Source organism: Trachypithecus francoisi, unplaced genomic scaffold (assembly GCF_009764315.1).
Source record: "Trachypithecus francoisi isolate TF-2019V2 unplaced genomic scaffold, Tfra_2.0 Lachesis_group12, whole genome shotgun sequence".
NCBI classification, from domain to species: domain Eukaryota; kingdom Metazoa; phylum Chordata; class Mammalia; order Primates; family Cercopithecidae; genus Trachypithecus; species Trachypithecus francoisi.
The window spans coordinates 51,009,572-51,027,235 of NW_022681457.1; the positions used below are offsets into that span (position 1 = coordinate 51,009,572).

Sequence of the window (17,664 nt, forward strand, 5' to 3'; positions counted from 1 at the left end):
ATGTTAGAAGGAAGTGAGACGCTACTCACATTGATAGTCAAGAGAGCAGTGGTTATCCAAGGTAACCACTTTCATAGGTGAAGTGAAGGGATTATGAAGGTATAGTCTGAGGCAAGTAGGGGGTCTGAAGACTCCTGGATTAGCTCTCCCTAAGTTCTCTTCTAGGTTCTCTCCCCTTCTTTCCTTTTCTTTCTTCCTTTCCCTTTCCCCCTCCTTGTTTTCTTTGGTATTTAAGTCAATATTTCTTGTTGTTTTCTGTCCAGCATCTACCTCCTCATTTTGCTTTTGAAGTACCATCCTGATTTTCTATCCCCTGAGAGTGAGAGTGCAAATGCAGGTCATGTGCCTTTGTTTGAAAGCACTTTGGGCTCTGGAGCAATAAACTGAGTCCCTCTGAATTTTACTTTAATAGCGGGTCTAACAAATACTAGCAAAAGGAGATCTGAAAAGCAACTGTAAACACTATACACATTTCTTAGAATGATAAATGCTTGTGCTTTTAAAATCAAAAATTTAAATACAAAAATAATTTATGCTTCATGTAATAAGTAAAACTAGGCAAAGATGTGTAAAAAATTACAATCACTCCTCAATATTATTTCATTCCCATCCCCTTGAGGTGACCGATGTCCATAGCCTGGTGATAGTGCAACACCACTCTCAGTGCTTATACCAATATAAAAACACATAGACATGTACATACCTATGTATTTACAAAAACTAGAATATACATATTAATAAATAAGTGGGTATGGTTGTGTTCTAACAAAACTTTATTTACACAATCTGACAGATTGGACCCATAGGCCACAGATTGCAAAACCCCGCTATAGACCAATTTGAGAAAACTGACAGAGATGATATTTAGTTTCTCAATCCATGAACATCATTCCCAATTTATTTAGGTATTGCTTAATTTCTCTCAGTAATGTTTTATAGATTTCATTGTACAGATCTTGGATATATTTTAAAAAATTTATTCTTAAATGTTTTGTGTTTTGGGATACTACTATAAATAGTATTTAAAAAATTTTACTTTCTAATTGTTCATTTTAATATATAGAAATACAACTGATTTTTGTATATTGGCTTTGTGTCCTGTGACCTTGCTCAATTCATTTATTAGTTATAGTAGGCTTCTTTTTTTTTCTTTTAGAATTCCTTAGGATATTCTATGTACACAGTCATGTTTTCTGAAAATGAGTTTACATTTTTCTTCTTTCTAATCTATGTATCTTTGTATCTCACAGGGCTCCAGTACACTGATGAATAACAGTGATCAGAGTGGACATCTTTGCTGTCTTTTCAATCTTACTACATTATGTGCATTACAGGTGTAATCTGTAGGTTTCTCATAGATTCCTTTGATGAGAGTGAGAAAGCTCCATTCTATTCCTAATTGGCTGAAAACTTTTATTATAAATGAGAGTTGAATTTTGTCAGATGTGTTTTCTATATATACTACATAAGATGATCTTTTTTTCTGATAATATAGCATCATTGCAATGATTAATTTTTGGATATTAAAACTAACCCTGCATTCCTATGGTAAACCTTACTTGGTCAGGATGTATTGCTTTTTATATCTTTATACACAGGGGCACACACACACATGCACGCACACATCTGGATTTGATTTACTAAAATTTCACAATTTTTGTTTCTATGTTCATGAGAGATATTGAACTGGAGTTTTCTTTCTTTCTTTCTCTGGCATTTTTAAAATCAGTTTTTGTATCAGGGTAATGCTGAAACTAATTTTATGAGACCAGCATTACCCTGATACAAAACCCCTGATTAAAAGGTGAGACAGAACCATTAGGCATTTCTTTATTTTTCAAATTACACAAATTGTTGATCAATAAGTAAAAGTTTTCCATCCTGCTCCATTTTCTGAATGTGCAGAATTGGTATTATTAGGTTGGTGCAAAAGTAATTGCTTTTGTCATTAAAATTAATGGAAAAACTGCAATTACTTTTGAACCAACCTAATAGTTCTTCCTTAAATGCCTGATAGAATTCACTAACAAGCCATCTAGGTATTGCGGTTTATTTGCAGGAAGACTTTAACTACTAATTCATTTTGTTTTTTGTTTTTTTCTTTTTTTGAGACAGAGTCGCACTCTGTCACCCAGGCTGGAGTGCAGTGGAGCGATCTCGGCTCACTGCAATCTCCGCCTCCCAGGTTCATGTCATTCTCCTGCCCCAGCCTCCCAAGTAGCTGGGACTACAGGTATCTGCCACCACACCTGGCTAATTTTTTGTATTTTTAGTAGAGACGGGGTTTCATCATGTTAGCCAGGATGGTCTCCATCTCCTGACCTCGTGATCCACCCACCTCGGCCTCCCAAATTGCTGGGATTACAGGCGTGAGCCACTGCGCTTGGCCACAAATTCATTTTCTTTCATTGACATAGAGCAAGTTGCGTTTTTCATCTCTCCTTGTGTCTGTTTTGGTAATTTGTATCTTTTTTTTTTTAATTTTATTTGTTTATTTATTTATTTTTTATTATACTTTAAGTTCTAGGGTACATGTGCACAACGTGCAGGTTTGTTACATATGTATACTTGTGCCATGTTGGTGTGCTGCACCCATCAACTCATCAGCACCCATCAACTCGTCATTTACATCAGGTATAACTCCCAATGCAATCCCTCCCCCTTCCCCTCCCCATAATAGGCCCCAGTGTGTGATGTTCCCCTTCCAGAGTCCAAGTGATCTCATTGTTCAATTCCCCTCTATGAGTGAGAATATGCGGTGTTTCGTTTTCTGTTCTTGCGATAGTTTGCTGAGAATGATGGTTTCCAGCTGCATCCATGTCCCTATGAAGGACATGAACTCATCTTTATTACGGCTGCATAGTATTCCATGGTGTATATGTGCCACATTTTCTTAATCCAGTCTGTCACTGATGGACATTTGGGTTGATTCCAAGTCTTTGCTATTGTGAATAGTGCCACAATAAACATACGTGTGCATGTGTCTTTATAGCAGCATGATTTATAACCCTTTGGGTATATACCCAGTAATGGGATGGCTGGGTCATATGGTATTTCTAGTTCTAGATCCTTGAGGAATCACTATACTGTTTTCCACAATGGTTGAACCAGTTTACAATCCCACCAACAGTGTAAAAGTGTTCCTATTTCTGCACATCCTCTCTAGCACCTGCTGTTTCCTGACTTTTTAATGATTGCCATTCTAACTGGGGTGAGATGGTATCTCATTGTGGTTTTGATTTGCATTTCTCTGATGGCCAGTGATGACGAGCATTTTTTCATGTGCCTGTTGGCTGTATGCATGTCTTATTTTGAGAAATGTCTATCCATATCCTTTGCCCACTTTTTGATGGGGTTGTTTTTTTTTCTCGTAAATTTGTTGGAGTTATTTGTAGGTTCTGGATATTAGCCCTTTGTCAGATGAGTAGATTGCAAAATTTTTTTCCCATTCTGTAGGTTGCCTGTTCACTCTGATGGTAGTTTGTTTTGCTGTGCAGAAGCTCTTTAGTTTAATTAGATCCCATTTGTCAATTATGGCTTTTATGGCTTTTGTTGCCGTTTCTTTTGGTGTTTTAGACATGAAGTCCTTGCCCATGTCTATGTCCTGGATGGTATTACCTAGGTTTTCTTCTAGGGTTTTTATGGTTTTAGGTCTAACATTTAAGTCTCTAATCCATCTTGAATTAATTTTCACATGAGTAAGGAAAGAATCCAGTTTCAGCTTTTTACTTATTGCTAGCCAATTTTCCCAGCACCATTTGTTAAATAGGGAATCCTTTCCCCATTTCTTGTTTTTCTCAGGTTTGTCAAAGATCAGATGGCTGTAGATGTGTGGTATTATTTCTGAGGGCTCTGTTCTGTTCCATTGGTCTATATCTCTGTTTTGGTACCAGTACCATGCTGTTTTGGTTACTATAGCCTTGTAGTACAGTTTGAAGTCAGGTAGCGTGATGCCTCCAGCTTTGTTCTTTTGACTTAGGATTGTCTTGGCAATGCGGGCTCTTTTTTGGTTCCATATGAACTTTAAAGCAGTTTTTTCCAATTCTGTGAAGAAAGTCATTGGTAGCTTAATGGGGATGGCATTGAATCTATAGATTACCTTGGGCAGTATGGCCATTTTCACTATATTGATTCTTCCTGTCCATGAGCATGGAATGTTCCTCCATTTGTTTTGTCCTCTTTTATTTCACTGAGCAGTGGTTTGTAGTTCTCCTCGAAGAGGTCCTTTACAGCCCTTGTAAGTTGGATTCCTAGGTATTTTATTCTCTTTGAAGCAATTGTGAATGGAAGTTCATTCATGATTTGGCTCCCTGTTTGTTTGTACTGGTATAAGAATGCTTGTGATTTTTGCTCATTGATTTTGTATCCTGAGACCTTGCTGAAGTTGCTTATCAGCTTAAGGAGAATTTGGGCTGAGATGATGGGGTTTTCTAAATATACAATCATGTCATCTGCAAACAGGGACATTTTCACTTCTTCTTTTCCTAACTGAATACCCTTGATTTCTTTCTCTTGCCTGATTGTCCTGGCCAGAACTTCCAACACTATATTGAATAGGAGTGGTGAGAGAGGGCATCCCCGTCTTGTGCCAGTTTTCAAAGGGAATGCTTCCAGTTTTTGCCCATTCAGTATGATATTGGCTGTGGGTTTGTCATAAATAGCTCTTATTATTTTGAGATACATTCCATCAATACCGAATTTATTGAGAGTTTTTAGCATGAAGGGCTGTTGAATTTTGTCAAAGGCCTTTTCTGCATCTATTGAGATAATAATGTGGTTTTTGTCTTTGGTTCTGTTTATATGCTGGATTATGTTTATTGATTTGCATATGTTGAACCAGTCTTGCATCCCAGGGATGAAGCCCACTTGATCATGGTGGATAAGCTTTTTGATGTGCTGCTGGATCCTGTTTGCCAGTATTTTGTTGAGGATTTTTGCATCGATGTTCATCAGGGATATTGGTCTAAGTTTCTCTTTTTCTGTTGTGTCTCTGCCAGGCTTTGGTATCAGGATGATGTTGGCCTCATAAAAAGAGTTAGGGAGGATTCCCTTTTTCTATTGATTGGAATAGTTTCAGAAGGAATGGTACCAGCTCCTCCTTGTACCTCTGGTAGAATTTGGCTGTGAATCCGTCTGGTCCTGGACTTTTTTTGGTTGGTAAGCTATTAATTATTGCCTGAATTTCAGAGCCTGTTATTGGTCTATTCACAGATTCAACTTCTTCCTGGTTTAGTCTTGGGAGAGTGTTAGTGTCCAGGAAATTATCCATTTCTTCTAGGTTTTCTAGTTTATTTGCATAGAGGTGTTTATAGTATTCTCTGATGGTAGCTTGTATTTCTGTGGGGTTGGTGGTGATATCCCCTTCATCATTTTTTATTGCATCTATTTGATTCTTCTCTCTTTTCTTCTTTATTAGTCTTGCTAGTGGTCTATCAATTTTGTTGATCTTTTCAAAAAACCAACTCCTGGATTCATTGATTTTTTTGCAGGGTTTCTTGTGTCTCTATCTCCTTCAGCTCTGCTCTGCTCTTAGTTATTTCTTGCCTTCTGCTAGCTTTTGGATGTGTTTGCTCTTGCTTCTCTAGTTCTTTTAATTGTGATGTTAGGTTGTCAATTTTAGATCTTTCCTGCTTTCTCTTGTGGGCATTTAGTGCTATAAATTTCCCTCTATACACTGCTTTAAATGTGTCCTGGAGATTCTCGTATGTTGTATCTTTGTTCTCATTGGTTTCAAAGAACATCTTTATTTCTGCCTTCATTTTGTTATGTACCCAGTAGTCACTCAGGAGCAGGTTGTTCTATTTCCATGTAGTTGAGTGGTTTTGAGTGAGTTTCTTAATCCTGAGTTCTAGTTTGATTGCACTGTGGTCTGAGAGACGGTTTGTTAAAATTTCTGTTCTTTTACATTTGCTGAGGAGTGCTTTACTTCCAACTATGTGGTCAATTTTTGAATAAGTGCGATGTGGTGCTGAGAAGAATGTATATTCTGTTGATTTGGGGTGGAGAGTTCTGTAGATGTCTATTAGGTCCACTTGGTGCAGAGTCGAGTTCAATTCCTGGATATCCTTGTTAACTTTCTGTCTCGTTGATCTGTCTAATGTTGACAGTGGGGTTTTGAAGTCTCCCATTATTATTGTATGGGAGTCTAAGTCTCTTTGTAAGTCTCTAAGGACTTGCTTTATGAATCTGGGTGCTCCTGTATTGGGTGGGTATATAATGAGGATAGTTAGCTCTTCCTGTTGAATTGATCCCTTTACCATTATGTAATGGCCTTCTTTGTCTCTTTTGATCTTTGATGGTTTAAAGTCTGTTTTATCAGAGACTAGGATTGCAACCCCTGCTTTTTTTGTTCTCCATTTGCTTGGTAGATCTTCCTCCATTCCTTTATTTTGAGCCTATGTATATCTCTGCATGTGAGATGGGTCTCCTGAATACAGCAAACTGATGGGTCTTGACTCTTTATCCAATTTGCCAATCTGTGTCTTTTAATTGGACCGTTTAGTCCATTTACATTTAAGGTTAATATTGTTATGTGTGAACTTGATCTTGTCATTGTGATATTAGCTGGCTATTTTGCTTGTTAGTTGATGCAGTTTCTTCCTAGCATTGATGGTGTTTACATTTTGGCATGTTTTTGTAATGGCTGGTACCGGTTGTTCCTTTCCATGTTTAGTGCTTCCTTCAGGAGCTCTTGTAGGGCAGGCCTGGTGGTGACAAAATCTCTAAGCATTTGCTTGTCTGTAAAGGATTTTATTTCTCCTTCACTGATGAAAGTTAGTTTGGCTGGATATGAAATTCTGGGTTGAAAATTCTTTTCTTTAAGAATGTTGAATATTGGCCCCCACTCTCTTCTGGCTTGTAGAGTTTCTGCCAAGAGATCTGCTGTTAGTCTGATGGGCTTCCCTTTGTGGGTAACCCGGCCTTTCTCTCTGACTGCCCTTAACATTTTTTCCTTCATTTCAACTTTGGTGAATCTGACAATTATGTGTCTTGGAGTTGCTCTTCTTGAGGAGTATCTTTGTGGCGTTGTTTGTATTTCCTGAATTTGAATGTTGGCCTGCCTTACTAGGTTGGGGAAGTTCTCCTGGATGATATCCTGCAGAGTGTTTTCCAACTTGGTTCCATTTTCCCCATCACTTTCAGGCACACCAATCAGACGTAGATTTGGTCTTTTCATATAATCCCATATTTTTTGGAGGCTTTGTTCATTTCTTTTTCCATTTTTTTCTCTAGACTTCTGTTCTCGCTTCATTTGATTCATTTGATCTTCAATCATTCATACTCTTTCTTCCAGTTGATTGAGTCGGTTACTGAAGCTTGTGCATTTGTCACGTATTTCTCGTGTCATGGTTTTTATCTCTGTCAGTTCGTTTATGGCCTTCTCTGCATTGATTATTTTAGTTATCCATTCTTCCATTCTTTTTTCAAGATTTTTAGTTTCTTTGCGCTGGGTACGTAGTTCCTCCTTTAGCTCTGAGAAGTTTGATCAACTGAAGCCTTCTTCTCTCAACTCGTCAAAGTCATTCTCTGTCCAGCTTTGATACATTGCTGGCTATGAGTAGTGTTCCTTTGGAGGGGCAGATGCGCTCTGATTTTTTTAATTTTTTGAATTTCCAGCTTTTCTGCCCTGCTTTTTCCCCATCTTTGTGGTTTTATCTGCCTTTGGTCTTTCTTTGATGCTGGTGACGTACTGATGGCATTTTGGTATGGGTGTCCTTTCTGTTTGTTAGTTTTCCTTCTAACAGTCAGGACCCTCAGCTGTAGGTCTGTTGGAGATTGCTTGAGGTCCACTCCAGACTGTTTGCCTGGGTATCAGTAGCGGAGGCTGCAGAAGATAGAATACTGCTGTACAGCGAGTGCTGCTGTCTGATTCTTGCTCTGGAAGCTTCGTCTTAGGGGTGTACCCCACCGTGTGAGGTGTGAGGTGTCGGTCTGCACCTCGTCGGGGATGTTCCCCAGTTAGGCTACTCAGGGGTCAGGGACCCACTTGAGCAGGCAGACTGTTCTCAGATCTCAGCCTCCATGCTGGGAGATCCACTGCTCTCTTCAAAGCTGTCAGACAGGGTCATTAACATCTGCAGAGGTTTCTGCTGCTTTTTTTGTTTTATTGCTATGCCCTGTCCCCAGAGGTGGAGTCTACAGAGACAGGCAGGCCTCCTTGAGCTACTGTGGGCTCCACCCATTTCGAGCTTCCCAGAGGCTTTGTTTACCTACTTAAGTCTCAGTAATGGAGGGCACCTCTCCCTCAGCCTTGCTGCTGCCTTGCAGTTAGATCTCAGACTGCTGTGCTAGCAGTAAGGGAGGCTCTGTGGGACCCTCCCAGCCAGGTGTGGGATATAATCTCCTGGTGTGTCATTTGCTACGACCCTTGGTAAAGCACAGTATTAGGGTGGGAGTTATCCGATTTTCCAGGTGTTGTGTGTCTCAGTTTCTAAAGGGATTCCCTTCCCCTTTGCGCTTCCCAGGTGAGGCGATGCCTTGCCCTGCTTCAGCTCTCGCTGGTCGGGATGTAGAAGCTGACCAGCACCGATTGTCTGGCACTCCCCAGTGAGATGAACCCGGTACCTCAGTTGAAAATGCAGAAATCACCCGTTTTCTGTGTCACTCCCGCTGGGAGCTGGAGGCTGGAGCTGTTCCTATTCAGCCATCTTGCTTGCACCCCTCCTGTATCTTTTAAATAATCTGTTCATTTCATCCAAGTTGTCAATGTACTAACATAAAATTATCCCTAATATTACCCTATTATTGCTTTCATGTCTGTATGATCAGTAATTATATTCCTTCTTTCATTCTTCATATGGTACTTTGAGTTTTCTCTTTTTTATTGGTCAATCTAGGTAAAACTTTTACTTACTGTTCTTTTCAAAGAACCAGCTTTTGGTTTCATTAATTTTCTCTATTGTTGGTTTATTTCTAGCCTTTCATTATGGATTTGTATAGCCTGGGGAGTGAGTTATGTTGAGTAGGTCTGAGATGGAGGTCTGTAGGGTGGGCCAGGGATTGAGAGTCTATGAAGAGCAGGGATTCTCACCAGTGTCAAACCCTGTGACACAGGTAAGTTTCACTGCTTTTCCCTGTGCTATTCCCAAAGCAAAACCCTTCTATGGATTTTTATAGTTAGACCACTATAAAAGCCAAAAAAGGCTTCCTCCTATACCATTCCCTCCCCATTTCCCACAATATCATGAAAGGGAAAGACAAGTGGTCAGACATATGATAACTGCATGGCTGTTGGCACAACAGATACAAGTCTACAGTTCAAAGGTATATCTGCTCTAGAAAATCTTTGGCTATCCTAGGCATTTCATTACAGAAGGATGGGAGTGAGCTGGGAGAGGGAGGAAAAAGGTAACTAGTTGGATATAGAGTACATTAAATAAAGGGTCAGTGCTGAGGCTGCATAAATGTTGATGAGATAGAAAAGATACATCTCAAGAGAATATTGTTCCTTATCTTGTTGCCATAGGATCCTATCTTGGAGCAACAGTAAAGTAAGGGCCAAAAGAAAAATGTAGAGGGGCTGGAAGTAGAGGAAGGCTCATCCCAGGACAAAGGGCAAGGGCAGAAGTTTCTGTGTTGCTAAGATGGGACAGCTGGTCCCAGAAAGTCACTTACATATGAATGACAGAAGTGCACACGCACACACACACACACACCCTAATATAAAATAAAAGCTCACGCCCCATATGGTCTTGATATACTTACAAAGCCTCGTGTATACTGATTCAGGCTATCGATTGCTGCAATCTTTGATAATTCTTCTTTTACATATGTAGGAGGGGATATATCTGGAAAGCCTTGGCCAAGATTCACAACAGAAGGGTCTGCAGCCAATTTGGTAAATTCAATCCTAAGATTGAAAAAAATACTAACATTAATAAGTTCTACAATTATAAAGTTTGCTTTTTTACATCTTATAGTCTTATCAAAAAACTGACAAATAAGACCCTAGTTTAGTCCTATAGGTTTTAAAAAATGAGTTTCCAACAAAAATTTACCACCCACAAAATCAGTTTACCAGATAGAATGATGGCTGAATTTATGAATCCAATGTCCCTTACAAACCTCAGTTTCACGCTACCCATATTTTAACCATATATATATATTTTCTCAACAATTCCACCTGCTGCTAAGTTCTTTCATCAACTATTAGAGAACAGAACTAACAAGAAAAGTTCCTGGATTGGAAGGTAAGTTCCATGAGGGCATTAACATTTGTCCTTTTCTATGCCATATGTCCAGTGTCCAGCACAGGGCATGGCACATGTGCCAAATGAACAATTCAGTATATGGATTGCTAACTTCCTTCCATTTTCATTTAATGGATGAATTAAATGAGGATCTTTATTTATAGATGGGGCAAAAAAACTCCCATCTAAAGATATGAAAATATGTAGGAAAACCTCACTAAATTATTATTATTTATTTTAAGATACTCACCACATATTACTATCAAGTCCTTCAATCCGTTTTGCATTTGTGAATTTCAGTGACATTTTCTGAAATACATAAATATTGAAAAGGAATTGCCTTAGTCAAAATTTTAAAATGCCAGTAAATCATGGGTCACTTTTCTTCCTTTCCCCTACTGTTCCCACGTAAATAGTAGTTCCATAAAGATAAATCTTAGACTCCAACACAAAATTCTGAAGAGGAATTCATCTCCCACCTACTACTGAAGGAATGCCTTTTTTTTTTCTCAGACATGGTTGCCCAGGTTGGAATGCAGTGGTGCGATCCTGGCTCACTGCAACTTCAACTGCCCAGGTTCAAGCAATCCTCCTGTCTCAGTCTCCTGAGTAACTGGGACTATAGGCATATCCCACTGTGCCAAACTATTTTGTTGTTGTTGTTGTTTGTTTGTATTTTTTACAGAGACAGGGTCTTGTGGTGTTGCCCAGGTTGGCCTCAAATTCCTGGCCTGAAGTGATCTTCCTACCTTGGCCTCTCAAAGTTTGGGATTACAGGTGTGAGCTACCATGCTTGGCTGGAAGGAATGCTTTTTAAAAATGAAATTTAGATGTTCATCTTCTCACCTAAGGACAAAAAGTATCATCCTACCCTAGAAAGCTAATCAGTTTGAAGGCTTGTAATGTAGTAAAGAGAACAATAATAATATTTAAAAAGTCAGTTAAAAAAATATCTTCAGCCACGCTCTGAAGATCATTTTAGGTAAGATGTACTAACAGTTTCACAAGTAAGCTCCTTGTATGACATATAGGAAAGACTCAACAAATGGTTGTAAAGCTACTCACTAAGGGGTTCCGTAATTATTGCTAACATTATTGAGTACTGAGTATGTACTAGGTGCTGTTCTAAGTGCTTTACATAATTACCTCATTATTAACGTATATTTAAAAATATGTAGTAGTTGTATTACATAGTTAGAAATATGAGGCACAGAGGTACAGAGAGGTTAACATCACACGGCTTTTCACATCTGCTCAAGTTTATGAAAGCCAGTAACATTTAAACCCAAGCAGGTTCAACTCAGGATCTGAACCCAGACAGTCTGACTCCAGAATCCATACTCAGAACTATTATATAATTTTATACTGTCTTTTATATAATAAGACCTTCTAAAATTATTACTAGAATGCTGCCTCTTAAAAGTATATTATAAATTTAGGATGAGCTTACTTATACCAAGCAAGCTAAGGCTGTGGTAGAAAAATAGGAATTAAAATGATCACATAGCATACAATTTTTTAGTTCTTTAGATTCTAAAATTGAGTTTTATACTATCTCTCAAAAGTATTGAATTAGCTTTGAGTTCATTGTTAACAAGCTGGTAGAAATAAAAAAATGATTGACAGCGTTTTTGCAAAGAATTTTCTAATAGAATATTAATGTAATTTTAATTCAATCTAGGAAGAAGATAACGATCATGGTTATTAAATAGACCATTGTTCTCATTCTATTCTAAATAATGGAACCAAGAAAAATACCTTTTTTAGTCTCATATTTTTAGTCTTTGAAACTCCAGTGAAGTAAATCACATGAAAATTCTCTAGAGGTTAAAACGCTTGCTGGAATAGCATTATAATTACCCACCTGAACCTGATGCCCTTCCAGAGACAACAGTTGTACAACTACCAAGTTCTAGCATGATAGATAGAAACATACATCTTAACAAATGCTCTTTTCTGTCTCTAAAACAATGTTTAAAGCTTAATTCATTCAGTAGAGACCACAAACACAAAGGATGATTTATACATAAAAAAGTGAGGATGATGTGCTGTAGATAATTTAGATGCAAAATCCAACTTTACTTAAAATTATTTAGGTAATTGAGGTTGAAATGCACTTTCAGGTTTAATTTTCTTTAAAATTTGTTTCTAGACCGGCCTCTTCTCTCATTGTTCCTCCTGCTTCCTCTTCCCGCCCAATTCTATGCCACACCCATTCTAATTTTTCAAATAGTCCATGTTCTCTCTCATTTCAGTAGTTTCATGTGTGATCTTTGCTATGCCCAAATGCTCTTTCTATACCAATGTTTCTCTCTTTTTTTTTTTTTTTTTTTTTGAGACGGAGTCTTGCTCTGCCGCCCAGGCTGGAGTGCAGTGGCCGGATCTCAGCTCACTGCAAGCTCCGCCTCCCGGGTTCACGCCATTCTCCTGTCTCAGCCTCCCGAGTAGCTGGGACTACAGGCGCCCGCCTCATCGCCCGGCTAGTTTTTTGTATTTTTTAGTAGAGACGGGGTTTCACCGTATTAGCCAGGATGGTCTCGATCTCCTGACCTCGTGATCCGCCCGTCTCGGCCTCCCAAAGTGCTGGGATTACAGGCTTGAGCCACCGCGCCCGGCCACCAATGTTTCTCAATGTGTGTGTGTGTTTTTTTAATCATTGCCCACCTAAGGAGACCTTCTTAGAATTTTTCTCCTAGTCATCTTCCCTCCCCTCAATTAAATATTAAGAGGAATGCAATTTTGTCAGGTAGGATTGAGCTTTGGATGGTGACAAAACAGTGTGATAGCTAAGATTTATCTTGTCTGCCAAGCATCCATTTTCTTCTCCTGGGGGAGGTCATGCCCTTGTTGAGAATGTATGTTCTCTACTCAGTCCAATTCCTGGTCTCCACCACCCTTCCTTGCACTTGGCTAACTCGTATTCCACCTGCCACGTGCAGTTCTCAAATTTGACTTCATTCCCTCCCGAAAGCCTTCCTTGATTCCATGAGTCTGGGTCAGGTGCTTTTTCTATGTGCTTCCATTAAATGCAGTACAGCAAGTCATCACTTAAAAGTGTCATATAGGTTCTTGGAAACTGCAACTTTAAGCAAAATGATATACAACATGACCAATTTTACCATAGGCTAATTGAGATAAATAAGAGTTCAGTTTCTACAGCATATTTCTGGCCACAAAAACATTGCTATACTTCTAAATAAAGACTGAAACACTTCTAATATGAAACACTGAAATAAATGTGAGCTATACATACATTTATTTTAAGGAATTTGCTTAAGTGTTTGTGAGGGCTGGCAAATCTGAAATCTGCAGAGCAAGTTGGAGACTCAGGGAAGAACTGATGCTGCAACTGGAGTCAGAAGAACTCCCTCTTCCTTGAGGACCTCAGTCTTTTCCTCTTAAGATCTTCCACTGAATGAGGCCCACCCGTATTATGGATGGTAATTGGCTTTACTGAAAGTCTACTGATTTAAACGTTAATCTCATCTAAAATGTACCTTCACAGCAATACTTAGACTGATGTTTGGCAAATATCTGAGTACCATGGCATAGCCAAGGCGACACCATCACAGTGTCCAACATATAGTTATATGCCTAGCACATAGCAAGTTTTTAATAATTATCTGATGAATGAATTTTTTTTAAAAACCTCACTCACATTACAGGGTGAAGTTATAGTGTCAGCTGTGTCAGTCAGCTAAAGTTAATTTGTGCTTCGGTGATAAATGACCCCAAAGTCTTGGTGGCCTAAAATCATAAAGGTTTTCTTGCTCATACTACATATCCACTGAGGTTCAGCTGCTGCCCTGGTTTGTGTCACTGTCATTCTGAGACATAGGCTGATGAAACAGCCTCCACCTGGAACACTGCCTGTTTCATGGCAGAAGGAAGAGGCTCTTAAAAGACTCTGTTAGGATGTGCACACATCGCTTCTTTTCATATTTTATTGGGCAGAGCAATTTCACGGCTAAGCTTCACATCAGTGCAGCAAGGAAATGTAACTGTCCACCAGGGAAGAGCAGCAAATAATTGTGAAAAACAACATGGCAGAAATGAAGTCTGGAGGTATAATGAGATACATGGTTGTTACGGGTTGCACCATGTCCCCCCTTAGTTTCATATGTTGAAGTCCTAACTCCCAGTTCCTCCGGATGTAACCTTATGTGGATATAGGGTTACTGCAGATGGTCTCTGCTCTTTTTCCCCTCATTTTAAAGTTTGATGTGGAAGGTGAGTACTCTATTGTAACAAAACTACTAATTATCACAAGAAAGATAATATCCTCAATATTATAGTCATCTGGTTCTATCAAACTAAACACATCCACTGTTGATGTACATTTATTGAAGCTTTACATTATATATACAACAGAGCCATGTGATGTGCTACATAAACACGTTTAGTCAATGACAGATCGCATATATGATGGTAGTCCCATAAGACTATATGGAGCAGGCTGAGCATGGTGGCTCATGCCTGTAGTCTCAGCACTTTGGGAGGCCAGGGTGGGCGGACCACCTGAGGTCAGGAGTTTGAGACCATCCCAGCCAACATGGTAAAACCCCGTCACTATGAAAAATACAAATATTAACTAAGCGTGGTGGCAAGTGCCTGTAGTCCCAGCTACTCAGGAGGCTGTAGCAGGAGAATCCCTTGAACCCAGAAGGCAGAGGTTGCAGTGAGGTGGGATCATGCCACTGCACTCCAGCCTGGGTGACAGAGTGAGACTCCATCTCAAAAACAAACAAACAAAAGACTATATGGAGGTAAAAATTCCTGCTTGCAGCCGGGTGCAGTGGCTCATGCCTGTAATCCCAGCACTTTGGGAGGCTGTGGCAGGTGGATCACAAGGTCAGGAGTTCGAGACCAGCCTGGCCAATATGGTGAAACCCTGTCTCTAATAAAAATACAAAAATTAGCTGGGCACGGTGGCATGCGCCTGTAGTCCCAGCTACTCTGGAGGCTGAGGGAGGAGAATTGCACCCGGGAGGCGGAGATTGCAGTGAGCCGAGATCACACCACTGCACTTCAGCCTGAGTAACAGAGCGAGACTCCCTCTCAAACAAAACAAAACAAAACAAATTCCTACTTGCCTAGTGGAGCCATTGTAACATTGTGGCACCATGCATTAGTCATGTGTTTGTAATGATGCTGGTATAAACAAACCTATTGCACTGCCAGTCATATAAAAGTCTAGAACATACAATTACATACAGTACATAGTACTTGATACTGATAACAAGCAACTATGTTACTGGCTTATGTATTTACTATACCATACCTTTTATTGTTATTTTAGAGTGTATCCTTAATTACTAAAAAAAAAAAAGTTGACTATAAAACAGCCTCAGGCAGGTCCTTCAGGATATTCTAGAAGAAGACATTGTTATCATAGCAATGACAGCTCCCTACATGTTACTGCCCCTGAAGACCTTCCACTGAGACAAGACGTGGAGGTAGAACACAGCGATATTGATGATCCAGTTCATGGGTAGGACTAGGCTAATGTATGTGTCTTAGTTTTTAACACGAAAAAATGAAAAAATGAAATAAAATTTCTAAAAATAGAAAAAAGTTTATAGAATAAGGACACAAAATATTTTTAAATATTTTGTATAGTTTGTGTATTATAAAAGAGTCAAAAATTAAACATTTAAAAAGTTTATAAGGTAAAAAAGTTACAGTAGGTGAATTTGTCTTCCATTTATTATTGAAGAAAAAAGGTTTTTTGTTTTGTTTTGTTTTTTTTGAGATGGAGTCTCACTCTGTTGCCCAGGCTAGAGAGCAGTGGTGCGATCTTGGCTCACTACAACCTCTGCCTCCTGGGTTCAAGTGATTCTCCTGCCTCAGCCTCCTGAATAGCTGGGACTACAGGCGTGTGCCACCACGCTCAGCAAATTTTTGTATTTAAAAAATTTATTTATTTATTTTTTTGAGACGAAGTTTCACTCTTGTTGCTCAGGTTGGAATGCAATGGCGCAATCTCGGCTCACTGCAACCTCCACCTCCCGGGTTCAAGTGATTCTCCTGTCTCAGCCTCCTGAGTAGCTGGGATTACAGGCAACTGCCACTAGGCCTGCCTAATTTTTGTATTTTTAATAGAGATGGGGTTTCATCATGTTGGCCAGGCTGGTCTCAAACTCCTGACCTCAGGTGATCCGCCCTACTCGGCCTCCCAAAGTGCTGGGATTATAGATGTGAGCCACCGTGCCCTTCCTAATTTTTGTACCTTTAGTGGAGACGAGGTTTCACCATGTTGGCCAGGCTGGTTTTTAACTCCTGACCTCAGGTGATCCACCTGCCTCGGCCTCCCAAAGTGCTGGCATTATAGGCATGAGCCACTGCACTCGGCAGAAAAAAGTTTTAATAAATTTAGTATAGCATAAGTACACAGTGTTCATAATGTCTATAGTAGTGTACAGTAATGTCCTAGGCCTTCACATTCACTCTCTACTCACTCACTGACTCACCCAGAGCAACTTCCATTCCTGCAAGCTCTATTCATGGAAAATGCTCTACACAGATGTACCATTTTCTTATCTCACTGCATTTTTACTGTACCTTTTCTGTTTAGATATGCAAATACCATGATGTTACAGTTGCCTATAGCATTAAGTACAGTAACATGCTGTATAGATTTGTAGCCGAGGAGCAGTCTATGCCATATAGCCTAGGTGTGTAGCAGGCTATATACCATCTAGATTTGTGTAAGTGCACTCTATGATCACAGAATGTATCCCAGTTTTTAAGTGAAGCATAACTGTATTATACATAGATATGTATATATAATACACATGTATGTACATATGTATGTATATAATATACACATGTATGTATAATATATATCTTATGTATATTTTGATGTTCCAACCATCACACTGATGACATTTAGTATTAATTCATTCCTTAGCACTTGTACCACTTCCTAAGTGTCTTTGTTTAAATACAGATCTTAAAAAGAAACTTTGTTGTGTTCCTTCCTAGCTTTTTTGCTTTTTCTTTCCTGCTATATAATTGTGTTGGCTGCTCATGCTTCCATGAGATTTTATTACTTCTGCGGGTGGAGTTATGGTGTCTTTTTTTTTGAGACAGGGTCTCGCTCTGTCACCCAGGCTGGAGTGCAGTGCCACCATCATAGCTCACTGCAGCCTCAACCTCCTGGCTAAGGTGATCTCCACCTCAGCCTCCCAAGTAGCTGGGATGATATATGTGTGCCAGTATGCCTGGTTAATTTTAATTTTTTTTTTTTTGAGACAGGGTCTCGCTCTGTCACCCAGGCTGGAGTGCAGTGCCACCATCATAGCTCACTGCAGCCTCAACCTCCTGGCTAAGGTGATCTCCACCTCAGCCTCCCAAGTAGCTGGGATGATATATGTGTGCCAGTATGCCTGGTTAATTTTAATTTTTATTTTTTTGAGACAGTCTTGCTCCGTTGTTCAGGCTAGAGTGCAGTGGTGCAATCATGGCTCACTGC

General features: G+C 39.4%; 1 protein-coding gene across 3 annotated transcripts in view; it reads right to left on the minus strand.

The window, feature by feature from the left end:
* KYAT3 (kynurenine aminotransferase 3) overlaps positions 1-17,664 on the minus strand; it is a 63,341-nt gene that overhangs the window by 30,848 nt on the left and 14,829 nt on the right. For all 3 annotated transcript variants that reach the window (XM_033225510.1, XM_033225509.1, XM_033225511.1), the window contains 2 exons: positions 10,441-10,499; positions 9,706-9,850 (listed from right to left, as the gene is read on the minus strand). In XM_033225510.1, coding sequence (XP_033081401.1) covers positions 9,706-9,850; positions 10,441-10,496 — 201 coding nt within the window. In that variant the 5' untranslated portion in view covers positions 10,497-10,499. The remainder of the gene's footprint in view (positions 1-9,705; positions 9,851-10,440; positions 10,500-17,664) is intronic.